The 20,162-nt window shown below is 44.7% G+C and overlaps 1 protein-coding gene across 1 annotated transcript in view; it reads left to right on the top strand.

The window, feature by feature from the left end:
• The first annotated feature begins 18,395 nt into the window (after window positions 1-18,395).
• The window catches only part of LOC122923224 (regulation of nuclear pre-mRNA domain-containing protein 2-like), a 58,462-nt gene continuing 56,695 nt past the window's right edge, over window positions 18,396-20,162 (top strand). The window contains exon 1 of the mRNA XM_044273984.1: window positions 18,396-18,770. Within this exon, the coding sequence (XP_044129919.1) occupies window positions 18,593-18,770 (178 nt within the window). The 5' untranslated portion in view covers window positions 18,396-18,592. The remainder of the gene's footprint in view (window positions 18,771-20,162) is intronic.

The following is a 20,162-nucleotide window of genomic DNA, read 5'->3' as shown; positions in this document are numbered from 1 at the left end:
CTGATTGGTGGACCCCCCCCCCCCCCTCACCAATCTGATATTGATGACCTGTCCTGAGGATAGTCCACCATTATCTGTAGACCAGAGAGCCCCTTTAATACAGACGCCGCAGAACTTGGGCTCTGAATTAAAGTTGTTTCTTTTGTTTTCCTTCCCGACTACCCCCCAAAATTCTGTGCGTGTTAAAGTTTTATATTCTGGAGCTCCACAGCCTTAGGGTGAAGTGATCACATTCTTATTAGCTTGCAGCGACCACTAGGGGGAGCTCCCTGCAGACAGCTCCCATTTCATTCTACACTAACTGTATTACAGAAATAAATCAAATGGTTACACTTGGGGCTTAGCGCTTTTCACTAAACAGTCATGAACTTGGGGAAGCCTTTTAATATTTAGAAGGTGTGTACAGGATTGGTGGGTGGCTTTTATTAGGCAGGGAGAGCCACCCACAGCTTGTTTCTTCAGTAGAAGAACATTTTCCAACAGTAATTGAGGTAAGGTGTGTTTTTTTTTTTTTTGTTTTTTTGTGAAACCAAGCCTTATTTGCATAGCTGAAAGTAACAACTTGTCTTTTATGCAAAGATGATTAAACACAAATGACAAAACCTTCGTCGATTCCACAGTTATTGCCGCCTCTGAGGTTTCCATATGACCTTTCTCTTTTAGGAGTAAGTGCACTCAATGGATTTGTTGCAGAAAATTAATTATCGCCATGTTGTGCAGGCGTTGTGGCCGACCTTCCTCCGAGGAGGTGGGATATGATGTCCTGCACCAGGGGATGTGGCTGGAGATCCACGTGGCAGCAGCAGAGATCGGATTCCTTATCGATTTGATTGCAGATTTTGTCTTCTCCATTGAAATCAGTGGGAAAAAAAATCCACAACAAATTCACGTACGTTCAACTGCTGTTCACATGGCGTGGATTTTCTTATTTTTTTGCTTAGTTTTGTAAAGGTCCACTTTGTCTGCATCCAGGTGAAGGGTTGAGCGGAACTGCAGCAGGAAAGATGTCTTGTTAAAGGGGTTGTCTGGGTTCAGAGCTGAACATGGACATACCTATAATTTCACCCATTTCATCGCTCTGGGCAAGGGCTCTTTTATTTACAATAACACACTGCCGGGCAGAGGCTTCCGCCCAGCAGTGTGTTCGGTGATGTCACCGGCTCTGATAGGGCAGCGCTAAAGCCAGCCCATCAGGGCTGGTGATGTCACCGGGCTCACTGCTGGGCGGAAGCTTCCGCCTGGCAGCCCCATGGAGAGCCCGGTACGTTACCGGAACTCCAGAAAATGCCTTTGCCCTGCGCGATTTAGCACGGGGCAAAGGAGAGCATCGGAGCATGAACTTCTTGGATGTGCAAGTCACGGGCTGCCTGGGTGAAGATGGGGATGTGTCCAGGTTCAGCTCTGAACCCGGACAACCCCTTTAACTATCCATAAAGTTCATGGAACTTTTTGGAGCTAAGCAGGCCGCCGGGCTAGGGCCCGAGACGAGTGGGCCGCCAGCCCCAACCCTAAATGAATAGTGTAATTTGTGATATGGGGGTACTGACATGTTATTGCTAGATTTAATCTGCTGAATGCTCAGGGGTTGGGCTACCATCCAACATGGAATAGCGATTGTATATCTGTATCTTTACCCCATCTATTAGATTGGATCATCCTCCATTTTCACTTTTATCACCTTTTTATCTTAGTTTTATCATTTTATGAGGGTAATTTTGAATGTTATCCTATTCTCAGGTCTTCACAATAAATTTTCATATTTATAGTAACCATTTGTGCAGTTCTGTGCAACACCAGATAACAGAGTGCTCTCCAATTTATTCTCCAGACTAGGCCCCGAGAATAGTTGGCCGCCAGACTAGGCCCCGAGATGAATCAGTTGGCAATCTAAATCCACCACAATACTTTGTAGGGCCAGCGCAGCTGCAGCTAATGATATCTTTAACTTGCTGAACTGTAGCTTCATTTTGAAGAGAGCACTTTTAATGCAAATGACCTTTTAAGTGCAACCAAGGCGGGCCCAAGACACTCTGTGCATCCTTACGCCTCCTTTCTCTGCCAGCCCCTCCCTCTCCTTCTTGAATGACAGGGCCCGACAAGATGACTATGCCAGAATATGTCCATCAAGAAAGGCAGCATCAGTCCCTTGTCTAGCATATACTGTACATTTCCATATGTCTCCCCAACGGCACTAAGCAGGAGGAGGATACACCGCCTCCCAGGGACAGGAAACAACGTCGAGAACAATAATTAAAAAGCCTCCTCCGCTTTACCTTCTCCAGTTGGGTCCCTCCAGGATGAAGTGGAGAACATTGCAGGGGTTCCCTCCTGCTTTGGAAAGATGTCGATCAGCCTTTTCTGGGTCTGTCTGTTTCCCTGACTAAATGTCAGGCGGCTGCAGCAGGACGCCAGGATCCGGGGCAAGATACAAGCCCTTCCGACGTCTAGGCATAAGCCCTGCGAATCGCAGGCAGCCCGGGTGATAATGCGCCTCCTTGCGGGGCAGCTAAAGGAGGAAGCTGGCATTACGAGACTCGGGGCCGGAGTCTCGCGAGAATAGGTCACGTGGGGGGCGCGCACTGTACCACGTGATCCGGAAGTACTAGATAATGCAGGGCGGACAAAGAATGGCTTTCATCATCAGCGTGGAAGCATCTGGGTGTTGGAGCAGCCACGTCCCTGCCTGCTGAAATGTCAGCAGAACCTCCAAAGGCCCTAAGCCTCCTCCTTATGGATGCATCTTTGTTTGCAATTTTATTTTGAACACCATTGGGGTTTTCATGGTGAAAGTTCCCACTTAAATTAATTACTCCAAAGCTCTTCCTGAAGGGGTTATTTTTTATTGCAGGGCAGACCCAGCAAAAGTGGGGAACCTTCATTAAAGAAAAAGTGTGCCATCCGTAAAAAACTGTTCGCCTGCAACATAAAGAAACCCCTTTGCCAGAGATGTACAGATAAGATTATGGCTGAAGAGACCCCATCTTTAGTGGACAGCCTGAAATCTATCATTAAAGAGGAAGTCAGCTCCGCCATTGAGGCTAAAATGGCGGTAATTCCTCAGAGACCGTCTACCTCCAGATCTATTCCTGATGCACCTCTGGATGTTGATTTTGACTTTGACAAAGGAGAAGTCGCCTCCATTCCGACTTGGTTTCTTGAGATGATGAATCGGGTAGACCCCTGTGTTCTATTGAAGACACTGATTCGCTCCTAAAATCCAACAGGGTTACCATGAACATTGAACAGTCAAAAGAGCCCCAGTCAATTCAGGACCAAATGTTTAAGGGTCTGATGGATAGAAAAAAAATGTGTATTCCCAGTCCATGAAAGTATAAAAAAAATTGATTGCAGACGAATGGAAGGACCCTGAGAAAAGATCAGGAGTCTCTAGGGTTTTTAAACGAAAATTCCCTTTTTAGTGAGGCGGATTTGGCTCATTGGGATAAAACTCCCAGGGTGGACGCCCCAGTAGCCAGAGTATCTAAGAAGTCCTCCCTCCCCTTTGAGGATGTAAGCCTCTTACGGGACTCTATGTACAAAAAATTTGAGTCTATTCTGAAAAGATCTTGGGGAAACGTGTACCTCCATGTTAAGACCCAGTATTGCTGCTACCTACACTGCCAGGACCCTGTCTTTATGCCTATCTCAGTTAGAGGAACATTTACTTGCAAGTACTCCTGAAGAGAATACCAGTGCTGAAGCAAGTTACTCATTTCTTATCAGATGTCTCGGCTGACTTATTCAAGCTTTCCGCCAGATCAGTGGCCCTGTCGAACTCTGCCAGAAGGTCCGTTTGGCCAAGGTCCTTGTCTGGGGACAACACTTCTAAAAGCAAGCTTTGTAGTATTCCCTGCGAGGGGGACAGGCTCTTTGGATCAGTATTAGACAAGGCATCTGATAGAAAGGCATCTGATAGAAAGAAAGGCTTCCCATCAGTATCCAGATCTTTTCAACATCATCGCTCCTTTCGTACCCAATGAAATTTCTTTTAGCCAGGGAAGGGGTTTCAAAATCTCCCTGGATTCTAGATCTAATACGTTACGATTTCATCTGGAATCCCAGATTCAGACTCTACTGTTAAGACAAGCCGTTGTTCCAGTACCACCGGATCAGAAAGGGAAGGGGTTCTATTCACCAGTCTTCTTAGTAAAGAAACCAAACAGCTCTTACAGGGCCATTATAAACCTGAGAGATCTCAACAAATATGTCAAATACAAAAAATTCTAATTGGAAACGGTCAAATCAACAATCAATCTGTTATTTCAGGACTGTTTTATGATAACTCTAGATTTGGCGGATGCTTATTATGTTCCCATTCACAGAGATCATTAGAAATACCTGCGGTTTGCGATTTACCTAGAAAATCGCCTAACCCACCTACAATTTCAAGTCCCTCTTTCGGTCTTTCTTCTGCTCCCTGAGTTTTTACAAAGATCATGGCAAAAGTTTTGGGTTCTTAGATCAGCAAGAGATCCTATTTATACCCTACTTAAACGATTTCCTTATTACGGCTCATTCATCAGAGATTGTCCTCAGAAAATTTCAGATAGTCAGAGACGTCCTTCAGTCCCTAGGCTGGAAATTAAATTTGGAGAAGTCCGACTTATTCCTCACCAAGAAGAAGATCTTCCTTGGGATACTTCTAGATTCCCACCTTATGGTGGCCTCTCTCCCGGAACAGAAGATCCAGAATATAATAGCAAAAATCTTAAGAAATTATGGTAGTCCTAGGTTTAATGACTTCAGCCATCCCAGCAGTCAAGTGGGTGCAGTTCCACAGCAGATTTTCTCCTTTCCACCTGGACAAAAGTTGCTTATCCACCTGGACAAGAAGCTGTCTCTTCCTCCTCAGGTGAGAGCATCTCTACAGTGGTGGCTACGAATGGAAAATCTGAACCAAGGAGTTCAGTGGAGAGCCTCAGACCCAATTGTGATAACAACGGATGCAAGTGAAGTGGGTCAGGTTGGGGGGCTCACAGCAGAGATGAGCTAGTCCAGGGAGTTTGGAGTCAGGAATTATATCCTCTATCCTCAAACTCAAAGGAACTTCTAGCAGTATTCCTAGCCTTTAAAAGCCTTTCGCCCAGCCATCCATCACAGAGATGTGAAGATTCTGTCTGACAACAGAACAACTGTAGCCTATATAAACAAACAGGGCGGCACAAAAAGCAAAAAACTGTCAGACAGCGTTCCAGTTATTCTCCTGGGCCTAAAACCACACAAACTGAATTTCAGCGGTTCATCTGAAAGGAAAAGAAAACGCTCTGGCAAATTTTCTGAGAAGAAAACCTCTAAAATCAGAAGAGTGGTCCTTGAACAAAATATTTCAGTCAATATGCGACAGATGGGTAATTCCAGTCCTGGACCTCTTTTCCCCCAGATTAAACAGACAGGTAGATCGTTTCTACTCCCTATTTTACGAGGACAGACCACTAAGAGTAGATGCATTCTTGGGTCCTTGGCCGGAAGGCCTGCTATATACGTTTCCCCCAATATCCCTGATTCCCAGAGTCTTGACAAAAATAATGGAGGACAAATGCCGGGTAATCCTGATAGCCCTATATTGGCCCAAACGAACATGGTTCCCCTTTTTGTTATTATTTATTATTAAAGCGCCATTCATTCCATAGCGCTGTACATATAGGAAGAGGTATACATACATAATACAGACAATTGCACTAATCATAAACAAGACGAGTTACAAACTGATACAGAAGGAGAGAGGGCCCTGCCCGTGAGGGCTTACAATCCACATGGTATAGGACAGGAGTAGGCAACCTCCGGCTCCCAGCTGTTGTGAAACTACAATTCCCAGCATGCTCCATTCATTTCTATGAGAGTTCTTAGAAGAGCAGAGCAAGTATGCATACTGGGAGTTGTAGTTTCACAACAGCTGGGAGCCGGAGGTTGCCTACCCCTGGTATAGGAGAAGGACACAGTAGGTGATGGTAAAGTTGGTCATGGCAGTATAGAGTCAGCAGGGTCAGTGGTTGTAAGCTTGTCTGAAAAGGTGGGTTTTCTTTTTTTTTTTTTAAGGATTCCACTGTAGGTGAGAGTCTGATATGTTGGGGTAGCGAGTTCCAGAGTATGGGGGATGCACGGGAGAAATCTTGGAGTCTATTGTGGGAAGAGGCGATAAGAGGAGAGGAGAGAAGGAGGTCTTGTAAGGATCGGAGAGTGCGTGTGGGGATGTATCGGGAAAGTAGCTCAGAGATGTAGGGAGGGGACAGGTTATGGACGGCCTTGTATGTATTTGTTAGTACTTTGAAGTGAATTCGCTGGGCAATGGGGAGCCAGTGAAGGGATTGGCAGAGGGGAGAGGCAGAGGAGTTATAGGATGAGAGGTGGATTAGTCGGGCAGCAGAGTTAAGGATAGATGGGAGGGGTGCGAGAGTGCTAGATGGAAGGCCACAGAGGAGAGTGTTGCAGTAGTCTAGGAGGGAGATGATGAGGGCATGTACAATCATTTTTGCTGATTCAAAGTTAAGGAAAGCGCGGATGTGGGAGATGTTTTTGAGTTGGAGGCGGCAGGTGGTGGAAAGGGTGGAATCCAAGGTCACTCCAAGGCAGCAGACTTGGTTGACCGGGGAGAGTGTGCAGCCATTGATCGTGATAGAAAGATGATAAATTCTGTTTTATCCATGTTAAGTTTTAGAAAGCAAAAGGCGAAGAAGGATGATATAGAAGATAGACATTGTGGGATTCTTGATTGTAAGGTGGTCATGATGTCTGGACCAGAGAGGTAGATTTGTGTGTCATCAGCATAAGAGTGATACTAAAAGCCATGGGACTCTATGAGCTGTCCCTTTGTACTAAGCCTCTCGAGCGGGAAGTTCTGGTTTCTCCCTCAGATTCCGGACCTCCTCCTTCAGGACCCGGCCCAACATCCGGATGTGCGCCAGTTGAATCTGACAGCATGGATGTTTAACGTTCCATCTTGAAGCCAAAGGATTGTCAGACGCAGTTATTAACACCCTACTAAATAGTAGGAAGCCTGTCACGTATAAGATTTATCTTAGGATCTGAAATGCTTTCCTCCGTTTCACAAAAAATGCCTGGAATCCCACTATCTTGCCAGATGTCAGGATAATTCTTGACTTTCTACAGAAAGGCCTAGAAGACGAAGGTCCAGGTAGCGGTCCTCAGTGCTTTCCTGGAAAAAAAGTTAGCTGATGAAGCTTTAATCAGGCATTTCTTTAAAGGTGCCCATAGGTTAAACCCAGCAGTTAGATCTACTGCGCCTCACTGGGACCTTAATCTAGTACTTTCTGTACTTCTGGATCCTCCTTTTGAACCTCTAAGTGAGATCCCTCTTAGGTTACTTTCCCTAAAGACGGCTTTTTTAATTGCGATCACCTCGGGTAGGAGACTGGGAGAGATCCAGACCTTATCTTGCTGTCCACCATATCTAACTATTCTGGATGACAGAATAGTTTTAAAACATGAGCCTTCCTTTTTGCCTAAAGTATTTACAAAATTCCATTGTCAGCAGGAAATTTAATTACCTACCTTCTGTCCACAGGCCAGGTCCGACAAGGAGGTTCAGTACCACAATCTAGACGTCAGGAGATGCGTTTTGACTTACCTAGAAGCCACTAAGGACATAAGAAAATCGAATCTCCTACTAGTCCAGTATGCAGGAAAAAAACAAAGGTCAAAGGGCTTAAAAAATTACTATTTCCCGCTGGATTAAGATGATCATTGCCATGGCATATACAGAGAGGGGTGCTACTCCTCCCTTGCAGTTAAAAGCCCATTCAACTAGAGCAATTTCTGCCTCCTGGGCGGAAGGTGCCTCTGCTTCCCTGGCCCAGATATGTCAGGCTGCCGCCTGGTCCAGTCCAAGTACTTTCTTCAAACACTACAGACTGGATGTTATCTCTAATAGGGACCTTTCTTTTGGGTGTAAAGTCTTGTCTGCAGTGGTCCCTCTGTTAATCCTCCTGCTTAGTGCCGTTGGGGAGGCGTAAGGAAAAGATGATAATTACTTACCGGTAATTGGATTTTCCATTTAGCCTCCACAACGGCACTGGGATTTCCCACTCAAACTTCCCCGGACTGCTTCCGGATTACATTCGGACGCAATGCGTTTTTCACTAAAACCCGTTCACTTCTATGGGGCCAGGGCTGCGTGAAAAACGCAGAATATACAACATGCTGCGATTCTCACACAACGCAGAACTGATCCATGAAAAGCACAAAGACATGAAGGGGTCAGGATTCAGTGCGGGTGCTATGCGTTCACACATCGCATCCGCGTAAAAAGCTTGCTTGTGTGAGAGGGGCCTAAGGGTACTACCACGCGGCAGTGCAGACCATTGGGCTCTAGTTAAATTAATGAAGACCACACTGTTTAATACCCGCAGTGTGTGCTGTCCTCCTTATCTACAGCCTGTGTAAGCTGCTTTCCTTCTCTTACTTTTATTTGCTGTGTGCAAACTTCTCCCCCTCCCTGCTGCTGTCTTTAAGGCCTCATGCACACAAACGTATTCTCAGTCCGTGTCAGTTACATTTTTTTGCGGACCGTATACGGAATCATTTATTTGAATGGGTCCGCCCAAAAAATGGAAGTTACTCCGCGTGCATTCCGTTTCCGTATTTCCATTCCGCGAAAAAATAGAACATGTCCTATTATTGTCCGCATTACAGACAAGGATAGGACTGTTCTGTTACGCAAAATAGGGAATGCACGTGGATGTCATCTGTATTTTTTGCGGACCGCAAAATACATATGGTCATCTGCATGAGGCCTAACACTGAGAGAAAGGAGAAGGAAAGTTGGGAGAGCATCAGAACTGGGAGCAGATTTTTCACGGATTTGCCAGTCTCGGCGTCAGCAGCAGCTAGAGGAAAAACTTTGACACACTTTGTTCTGCCATGTATACCCTCTTCCCCCTCCCTGCTGCTATCTCTAGCACTGAGAGAAGGGAGGGGGAGAGCAGAGAGAGCCATCAGAAACAGAGCTCTGACAGAAACACGTGAGGTTGCGATTCGCTGCTTCTGTGTGTCAACCCAGCTTGAGAATAGCCCAATAATAATAGATCTGTGGTGGTCCAACTGTTGGCACACCCAATCACCACAGTATTCCTGTGAGCACCAGCTCCTCATCATTGTTTTCCAGGCACAGCTCTGTAGTTTTGGTTTAGTAGCGCAGAGCAGTGTTAACAGGGGATGTGGCATTTGCTGGAGCACGGTGGCCCGTTCAGAAAGCTGATTGGAGGGGGTGTCCATAGTTGGACCCCCGCCCATCTGATGCTAATGAGCTATCTTAATGATAGACCATCAGTTTTAAAGAACCAGAAAACTTATTTAATGGTAACAATCTTTAAGGGACCTTTTCTGTAATGTAAACCAAAGAACCCAAATAAAGACACAGAAGACGTTTATTGGAGGGTAAATGGCCAAATTTTTTATATAAAATAGTAGAAATGGCAATCCCCCGACTTACGGAAAGTCACCCTCCAGCACTCAGGAGAGGAAAACCCCCCTGTGGAGGAAACCTCTAGAGAACCATGGCTGGAGGGCTGCCCATCCCTTGGGCTTAGAGGGTAATGCCGCCATGTGGCTGCCACATAAATAGAGGGGGGGGAGGTGCTCTGCCCACCTGGGCGATGGGCTTCCTGCTAGAACCTTCAAATTTCCTCTAGGTGTGGTGGACGTATGTAGGTGGTCAAGCTCTAGGTCCTCAGGCCATCAAGTACAACACTGAATGTGGCCGCTCGCCCTCTTTTCATAGGGGTTCTGCTCTTAAGACATAGGTGCTTGTGATGTCACCTCGCCGTCAGTGTTCGGAAGCGTTAACCCTTTAGTGACCGTCAATGCTCTGTACTGCAGAGGCCATTAACCCCTTCCCTACCACAGTGTGTCAGTATATGGCAGTATGCATAACCGCCGTATATTTACGGTCCCCCTCGGAAATTGCTTTCTTAATTGGTGGATCTGTAGGGTAAAACCCGCTGAGCGCTTCTCTAGTAATACCGTTACACGCTGCAGTAATGGCGTTTATCACTAGAGAGGAAGGTCTCTGGAATTGTAATGGCTTTGTTGATTACTTGCTCCTCTATAAGAGCTCAGTCTTTACACCTGTTCACACATGAGGCCGGTGTGTCATTTTTCTCTGCATTTTACAATAACTTTTTGTGGACGGTGATAGTCCCACTTTAAAAATGGCGCCTGCTCATGGGTGCCATAGCCACCGGGTTTCTCCTGTTTTAATCAACAGATACCCAGGGCCAATGTGCGCGATCGACATTATTGCCGATTACAGACATTTAGTCCTTCAGATTCTGTGGTGAATTGTGACCACAGATGCGGCATTCCCCATGAGCTCTGCGCACCCGCGGCTTGAATGGCTCCACCGTGTGGCGATCAATGGAACCTTTAGTTCTCTCTGAAGAAACCAGGGCTTTTAGAGCTGTAGTTACTATGGAGCCCTGCAGGTGGCAGTGCTCCATAGGAACATGGCTAATCTGCAATGAAATGGATAAACAATTCAGTGCAATGTATTGTAGAAGCAATCTAGTGATTACTTATTATAGTCATGTAGGGTGACTTTTATAAAGTTAAAGAAAAGTATTAAAAAATATATAAAAATTGAAATCCCCCTCCTTTCCCCATAATGAAAAATAAACATTAAAAAATAAACATCACAGGCATCACCGCATCTGAAAACAGCTCTACTATTAAAAGGTAACAATATTTATCCCATATGTCGAATGGCGTAGCGAAAAACCCAAAAAACAATAAATCTTCACCTCTCCTTAAAAAAAATTATAAATAGAATAAAAAGTGATCAAAAAGTCACCCCCCCCCAAAAAAAATGATATCAATAAAAACTGCAGATTGTCCCACAAAAAAATGAGCCCTTACTTAGCTCCGTAGACATAACTATCGTATTTTCCGGCGTATAAGACGACCCCCAACTTTTCCAGTTAAAATATAGGGTTTAGGCTATACTTGCCATAAAAGACTATGCAACCAGGGCGTGGCTAGGCAGCCGTTTGCAATGGCCTCATTAACGCATAGCTCCGGCACAATCCGACTTCAAGTAAGCCAGTTCCCCTCTCCCAATCCATCAAACCCCTGCCAATTGTGCCCGACTCCCTTAGTAAACATACCCACGATGCCACGGGGGAAGAAGACCCAAGCCAAGCCGGGCAGGCTGGACTTTTACTTTGATAATGGCGTGGACGCAGCACCGCCTGAGACCCATCCTCACCGCTCACTGTAGCGGCCCCGGCACCCTCCACTCCAGGGCAGCGTGAAGACCACAAGAGTGCAAACCACCCGCGCCACTCACCCGCTTGCCCAGCTCATGCTTCAGGAGGTTCAGATAGAGCGGGTCCGGCCAGAGTTTCTTCACAGCAGGGACAAGTGGAAGAATTCGCTGTTTCCCACAATTAGCTAATAGATAATCAAGACTATGCAACCAATGGAGGGTGCTGTTCATAACTCATGAACAGTGCCCTCTATTGGTTGCATGGTCTTATGACAAGACTGTTCGCTGTTGTGAGATCGTGAAAACTCAGATCCAATGGTATATTCTAACCCTGAGGCGTTCCCATGGTGATGGGGACGCCTCGGGGTTAGAATATACCATTGGATCTGAGTTTTCACGATCTCACAACAGTGAATAGTGTTGTCATAATTTCCGGTCCGGCTCAGAAGTAAGTTCTGTAAGTTTCAGCACACCGTATACCGGCTTATAAGACGACATCCGGCGTATAAGACGACCCCCGACTTTTGAAAAGATTTTTATGTGTTAAAAAGTCGTCTTAGACGCCGGAAAATACGGTATAAAAAAGTTAAGTGAGCCAGAATATGACGTAAAAAAAAAGAAAATTTCCCAATTTTTTTTTTCTTTTTAAATATTAACCCCTTAATGACTTAGGATGTACCGGTACGCCATGTTTGCCGAGTCCTTAAGGACCCAGGGCGTACCGGTACGTCCTAAGTTTAAAACTAGATTGCGGCGCTGCGGGCGGTGATCGGAACAGGATGTCCGCTGAAATCATTCAGCGGGCATCCTGTCACAACGCCGGGGGGGGGGGGTGGAGGGGGGTCCTGTGACCTGCGGTTTGCGGCTTTTACCTTATGCGGCGGTGATCGGAGGTGCCATCGGGGGGACCCAATGGCATGGGAGGCAGCGTGATGCCTTCCGGTGAAGAGCCTGTGAGATTCAGCCCCCTGGATCTCAGGCCGGAAGCTGTATGAGTAATACACACTGTATTACTCATACAGCCAATGCATTCCAATACAGAAGTATTGGAATGCATTGTAAAAGGGTTTAGACCCCCAAAAGTTGAAGTCCCAAAGTGGGACAAAAAAAAAGTTTAAAAAATTAAGTTTTCCCCCCAAAAATTCAAAGTTTCAAGTAAAAATAAACAAAAACGTAATTTTCCCAAAATAAAGTTAAAAAAATTGTTAAAAAATAGAAAAAAAAAAGTAGACATATTAGGTATCACCGCGTCCGTATCGACCGGCTCTATAAACATATTACATGACCTAACCCCTCAGATGAACACCGTAAAAAATATAAAAATAAAAACTGTGCTAAATAAACCATTATTTTGTTACCTTACATCACAAAAAGTACAACAGCAAGGGATCAAAAAGGCGTTTGCCCACCAAAATAGTACCAATCTAACCGTCACCTCATCCCGCAAAAAATGAACCCCTACCTGAACAATCGCCCAAAAAATAAAAAAAATATGGCTCAGAATATGGAGACACTAAAACATAATTTTTTTTGTTTCAAAAATGATATTATTGTGTAAAACTTACATAAATAAAAAATAGTATACATATTAGGTATCGCCGCATCCGTATCGACCGGCTCTATAAAAATATCACATGACCTAACCCCTCAGATAAACACCGTAAAAAAATAAATATTAAAACTGTGCTAAATAAACATTTTTTTGTCACCTTACATCACAAAAAGTGTAGTAGCAAGCGATCAAAAAGTCATATGCACCCCAAAATAGTGCCAATCAAACCGTCATCTCATCCCACAAAAAATGAGACCCTACCTAAGATAATCGCCCAAAAACTGAAAAAACTATGGCTCTCAGAATATGGAGACACTAAAACATTATTTTTTTTTTGTTTCAAAAATGATATTATTGTGTAAAACTTACATAAATAAAATAAAAAAGTATACATATTAGGTATCGCCGCGTCTGTATCGACCGGCTCTATAAAAATATCACATGACCTAACCCCTCAGATGAACACCGTAAAAAATAAAAACTGTGCTAAAAAAAACATTTTTTGTCACCTTACAACACAAAAAGTGTAATAGCAAGCGATCAAAAAGTCATATGCACCCCAAAATAGTGCCAATAAAACCGTCATCTCATCCCGCAAAAATCATACCCTACCCAAGGTAATCGCCCAAAAAATAAAAAAATATGGCTCTTAGACTATGGAAACACTAAAACATGATTTTTTTGGCTTCAAAAATAAAATCATTGTGTAAAACTTACATAAATAAAAAAAAGTATACATATTAGGTATCGCCGCATCCGTGACAACCTGGTCTATAAAAATACCACATGATCTAAGCTGTCAGCTGAATGTTGTAAATAACAAAAATTTAAAACGGTGCAAACGGTACAAAAAGTGTAATATAGAGCAACCAAAAATCATACGTACCCTAAACTAGTACCAACAAAACTGCCACCCTATCCCGTAGTTTCTAAAATGGGGTCACTTTTTTGGAGTTTCTACTCTAGGGGTGCATCAGGGGGGCTTCAAATGGGACATGGTGTCAAAAAAACCAGTCCAGCAAAATCTGCCTTCCAAAAACCGTATAGCATCCCTTTACTTCTGCGCCCTGCCGTGTGCCCGTACAGCGGTTTACGACCACATATTGGGTGTTTCTGTAAACGACAGAATCAGGGCCATAAATATTGAGTTTGGTTTGGCTGTTAACCCTTGCTTTGTAACTGGAAAAAAATTATTAAAATGGAAAATATGCCAAAAAAGTGAAATTTTGAAATTGTATCTCTATTTTCCATAAATTCTTGTGGAACACCTAAAGGGTTAACAAAGTTTGTAAAATCAGTTTTGAATACCTTGAGGGGTGTAGTTTCTTAGATTGGGTCACTTTTATGGAGTTTCTATTCTAGGGGTGCATCAGGGGGGCTTCAAATGGGACATGGTGTAAAAAAAAAAAACAGTCCAGCAAAATCTGCCTTCCAAAAACCATATGGTATTTCTTTCCTTCTGCGCCCTGCCGTGTGCCCGTACAGCAGTTTACGACCACATATGGGGTGTTTCTGTAAACTACAGAATCAGGGCCATAAATATTGAGTTTGGTTTGGCTGTTAACCCTTGATTTGTAACTGGAAAAAAATTATTAAAATGGAAAATCTTCCAAAAAGTGAAATTTTTAAATTGTATCTCTATTTTCCATTAATTCTTGTGGAACACCTAAAGGGTTAACAAAGTTTGTAAAATCAGTTTTGAATACCTTGAGGGGTGTAGTTTATAGGATAGGGTCATTTTTGGGTGGTTTCTATTATGTAAGCCTCGCAAAGTGACTTCAGACCTGAACTGGTCCCTAAAGATTGGGTTTTTGAAAATTTCAGAAAAATTTCAAGATTTGCTTCTAAACTTCTAAGCCTTGTAACATCCCCAAAAAATAAAATATAATTCCCAAAATGATCCAAACATTAAGTAGACATATGGGGAATGTAAATATAAAATAACTATTTTTGGAGGTATTACTAAGTATTATAGAAGTAGAGAAATTGAAACTTGGAAATTTGCAATTTTTGGTAAATTTGGTATTTTTTTATAAATAAAAATGATTTTTTTTACTTCATTTTACCAGTGTCATGAAGTACAATATGTGACGAAAAATCATTCTCAGAATGGCCTGGATAAGGCAAAGCGTTCTAAAGTTGTCAGCAGTTAAAGTGACACTGGTCAGATTTGCAAAAAATGGCCAAGTCCTTAAAGTGAAATAGGGCTGAGTCCTTAAGGGGTTAAAACATAAGAAAAACTATATAAATGTGGTATTATTGCAATTGTACTGACCCGAAGAATGAAGATCACAAGTCAGTTTTACCACATAGGGAACAAAACGAAACCCATAAAACAATGGCAGAATTTTATTTTATTCCAATTCCACCCCATTTAGAATTGTTTTCCCGCTTCCTTCTACATCGTATGCAGTAGTGAATGGTGTCATTAAAAAGTACAACTTGTCCTGTAAAAAACAAGCCCTTATACGGCTATGTGAATGGAAAAATAAAAATATTATGGCTGTGGGAAGGCATAGTCACTGTAATAATACCTGTAATACAGAAAACTCCTCTGCAATTCACCCTCAGTGATAGATGTCAGATTATCAGAAGCCATAGGAAAATGATGTCAGAAGGTGGAGTCTGTATGCAGTGAGCGCCCCCTAGTGGCGGGCATTTTATCGTTAATGTTGGCCATTGGTTTCTCTCTCTCTCTATATGTTTATAGGTGGTTCTTCTATACATATATACACTCACCTAAAGCATTATTAGGAACACCTGTTCTATTTCTCATTAATGCGATTATCTAGTCAACCAATCACATGGCAGTTGCTTCAATGCATGTAGGGTTGTGGTCCTGGTCAAGACAATCTCCTGAACTCCAAACTGAATGTCAGAATGGGAAAGAAAGGTGGGCTACAACAGCAGAAGACCCCACCGGGTACCACTCATCTCCACTACAAACAGGAAAAAGAGGCTACAATTTGCACAAGCTCACCAAAATTGGACTGTTGAAGACTGGAAAAATGTTGCCTGGTCTGATGAGTCTCGATTTCTGCTGAGACATTCAAATGGTAGAGTCCGAATTTGGCGTAAACAGAATGAGAACATGTATCCATCTTGCCTTGTTACCACTGTGCAGGCTGGTGGTGGTGGTGGTGTAATGGTGTGGGGGATGTTTTCTGGGCACACTTTAGGCCCCTTAGTGCCAATTGGCCATCGTTTAAATGCCACGGGCTACCTGAGCATTGTTTCTGACCATGTCCATCCCTTCATGACCACCATGTACCCATCCTCTGATGGCTACTTCCAGCAGGATAATGCACCATGTCACAAAGCTCGAATCATTTCAAATTGGTTTCTTGAACATGACAATGAGTTCACTGTACTAAAATGGCCCCCACAGTCACCAGATCTCAACCCAATAGAGCATCTTTGGGATGTGGTGGAACGGGAGCTTCGTGCCCTGGATGTGCATCCCTCAAATCTCCATCAACTGCAAGATGCTATCCTATCAATATGGGCCAACATTTCTAAAGAATGCTATCAGCACCTTGTTGAATCAATGCCACGTGGAATTAAGGCAGTTCTGAAGGCAAAAGGGGGTCCAACACCGTATTAGTATGGTGTTCCTAAACATTCTTTAGGTGAGTGTATATATGTACACGTTCTGTGTGAGGTTGTATACACGTATGTTCACATGTTCTGTGGTAAATGCTCTATACATATATGTACACGTTCTGTGTGAGGTTGTATACACGTAAAGTACAGACCAAAAGTTTGGACACACCTTCTCATTCAAAGAGTTTTCTTTATTTTCATGACTATGAAAATTGTAAATTCACACTGAAGGCATTAAAACTATGAATTAACACATGTGTAATTATATACATAACAAAAAAGTGAGAAACAACTGAAAATATGTCTTATTCTAGGTTCTTCAAAGTAGCCACCTTTTGCTTTGATTACTGCTTTGCACACTCTTGGCATTCTCTTGATGAGCTTCAAGAGGTAGTCACCTGAATGGTCTTACAACAGTCTTGAGGGAGTTCCCAGAGATGCTTAGCACTTGTTGGCCCTTTTGCCTTCACTCTGCGGACCAGCTCACCCCAAACCATCTCGATTGGGTTCAGGTCCGGTGACTGTGGAGGCCAGGTCATCTGGCGCAGCACCCCATCACTCTCCTTCATGGTCAAATAGCCCTTACACAGCCTGGAGGTGTGTTTGGGGTCATTGTCCTGTTGAAAAATAAATGATGGTCCAACTAAACGCAAACCGGATGGAATAGCATGCCGCTGCAAGATGCTGTGGTAGCCATGCTGGTTCAGTATGCCTTCAATTTTGAATAAATCCCCAACAGTGTCACCAGCAAAGCACCATCACACCATCACACCTCCTCCTCCATGCTTCACGGTGGGAACAAGGCATGTAGAGTCCATCCGTTCACCTTTTCTGCGTCGCACAAAGACACGGTGGTTGGAACCAAAGATCTCAAATTTGGACTCATCAGACCAAAGCACAGATTTCCACTGGTCTAATGTCCATTCCTTGTGTTCTTTAGCCCAAACAAGTCTCTTCTGCTTGTTGCCTGTCCTTAGCAGTGGTTTCCTAGCAGATATTCTACCATGAAGGCCTGATTCACACAGTCTCCTCTTAACAGTTGTTCTAGAGATGTGTCTGCTGCTAGAACTCTGTGTGGCATTGACCTTGTCTCTAATCTGAGCTTCTGTTAACCTGTGATTTCTGAGGCTGGTGACTCGGATGAACTTATCCTCCGCAGCAGAGGTGACTCTTGGTCTTCCTTTCCTGGGGCGGTCCGCATGTGAGCCAGTTTCTTTGTAGCGCTTGATGGTTTTTGTGACTGCACTTGGGGACACTTTCAAAGTTTTCCCAATTTTTCGGACTGACTGACCTTCATTTCTTAAAGTAATGATGGCCACTCGTTTTTCTTTACTTAGCTGCTTTTTTCTTGCCATAATTCAAATTCTAACAGTCTATTCAGTAGGACTATCAGCTGTGTATCCACCTGACTTCTCCACAACGCAACTGATGGTCCCAACCCCATTTATAAGGCAAGAAATCCCACTTATTAAACCTGACGGGCACACCTGTGAAGTGAAGACCATTTCAGGGGACTACCTCTCGAAGCTCATCAAGAGAATGCCAAGAGTGTGCAAAGCAGTAATCAAAGCAAAAGACGGCTACTTTGAAGAACCTAGAATATGACATATTTTCAGTTGTTTCGCACTTTTGTGTTATGTATATAATTCCACATGTGTTAATTCATAGTTTTGATGCCTTCAGTGTGAATCTACAATTTTCATAGTCATGAAAATAAAGAAAACTCTTTGAATGAGAAGGTGTGTCCAAACTTTTGGTCTGTACTGTATGTGCACATGTTCTGTGGTAAATGCTCTATACATATATATGTACATATGTTCTGTGTGGTTTTTTATACACGTATGTTCACATGTTCTGTGGTAAATGCTCTCTCTATACATATATGTTCACATGTTCTGTCTGTATTTCATGGGGCCAGGACTTTCCCGCCTCTTCCACACACGGCGGCGCTGTGAGGTGAAGGGGGCGTGTCCGCCTCGTGCGCGCCCCCTTGTTATTATATAGCGCGGTCCCGCTGCGCGCTCCCGCGTCGTGTCCGCTCGCTGGTGACGCAGTGCTCGTATTCGCCGTTCGTCCTGAGGCTCGTCTCGGCCATATTATCTTCCCGTGTCCGGAGTCGCCGTCTTTCCCTCGTTGTGTCTGCTTCTCCTCATGGCGAGCCCGTAACACAAACACCCCCCCCCCTTTCCTCAGCGGCCGCAGAGCGTTGTGGGGGAATCATGGCGGCCGGCGGTAGCAGCAAGGCCTCTGCCGGGGCCCTGGAGGCCGCTCTGGACAGGAAGCTGCAGGCGGTCACCAACACCATGGAGTCCATCCAGAGCCTGTCCGGCTGGTGCATCGAGAACAAGAAGCACCACTCCACCATCGTGCACTACTGGCTGAAGTGGTTCCGCAGATGTGAGTATGGCGGCCATCATCCGCACAGACTTGTGCGAGGACCACAACTCCCAGCATGCCATGCGCTGTATAGACATATCCCTGACAGGCCTGTGGTACTACAAAGCTCAGCGTGCACATCTGGGGGGTGTAGAACTACAAGGCCCAGCGTGCTCTGCCCTAAGTATTCCTGACAGGCCTGTGGTACTACAAAGCCCAGTGTGCACCTCAGGGAAGTGTAGAACTACAAGGCCCAGCGTGCTCTGCCCTATGTATTCCTGACAGGTCTGTGGTACTACAAAGCCCAGCGTGCACCTCTGGGGAGTGTAGAACTACAAGGCCCAGCGTGCTCTGCCCTATGTATTCCTGACAGGTCTGTGGTACTACAAAGCCTAGCGTGCACCTCTGGGGAGTGTAGAACTACAAGGCCCAGCGTGCTCTTCCCTAAGTATTCCTGACAGGTCTGTGGTACTACAAAGCCCAGCGTGCACGTCTGGGGAGTGTAGAACTACAAGGCCCAGCGTGCTCTGCCCTAAGTATTCCTGACAGGCCAGTGGTACTACAAAGCTCAGCGTGCACCTCTGGGGAGTGTAGAACTACAAGGCCCAGCGTGTTCTGCCCTAAGTGTTCCTGACAGGCCTGTGGTACTACAAAGCCCAGCGTGCACGTCTGGGGAGTGTAGAACTACAAGGCCCAGCGTGCTCTGCCCTACGTATTCCTGACAGGTCTGTGGTACTACAAAGCTCAGTATGCACCTCTGGGGAGTGTAGAACTACAAGGCCCAGCGTGCTCTTTCCTAAGTATTCCTGACAGGTCTGTGGTACTACAAAGCCCAGCGTGCACGTCTGGGGAGTGTAGAACTACAAGGCCCAGCGTGCTCTGCCCTACGTATTCCTGACAGGTCTGTGGTACTACAAAGCTCAGTATGCACCTCTGGGGAGTGTAGAACTACAAGGCCCAGCGTGCTCTTTCCTAAGTATTCCTGACAGGTCTGTGGTACTACAAAGCCCAGCGTGCACCTCTGGGGAGTGTAGAACTACAAGACCCAGTGCTGACTTGGTTGGCATGGTGTGCCCATGCTTTCTGTTATAGTGCTGCCAGTCAGTGATTGGTAGGATCGGGCTCTGTTCACATAAGTGTTAAACCATGAAACTACCTGATCCAGTGCATGGTGGACCCCGTATTCAGATTATAGAAGGTTATCTGCTATCCACGGGATATCTATCAGATCGGTGGGGGTACCTCACTGGGACCTGGTGCCCACGTCCCGCCGCCCTATTAATTTCTATGGGAATGCCAGAGATAGCTGAGCGCTGTACTCATCCCGTGGAAATGATTGGAGTGGTAGTTTGCATACTGGGGCACAGGTCACGATGGTTGGACCCCCACCAATCTAGCAGTTATCCTCTGTCG

This window comes from Bufo gargarizans, unplaced genomic scaffold (genome assembly GCF_014858855.1).
Source record: "Bufo gargarizans isolate SCDJY-AF-19 unplaced genomic scaffold, ASM1485885v1 original_scaffold_1370_pilon, whole genome shotgun sequence".
NCBI classification, from domain to species: Eukaryota; Metazoa; Chordata; class Amphibia; order Anura; family Bufonidae; genus Bufo; species Bufo gargarizans.
This window is presented reverse-complemented; position numbering and strand designations above follow the sequence as displayed.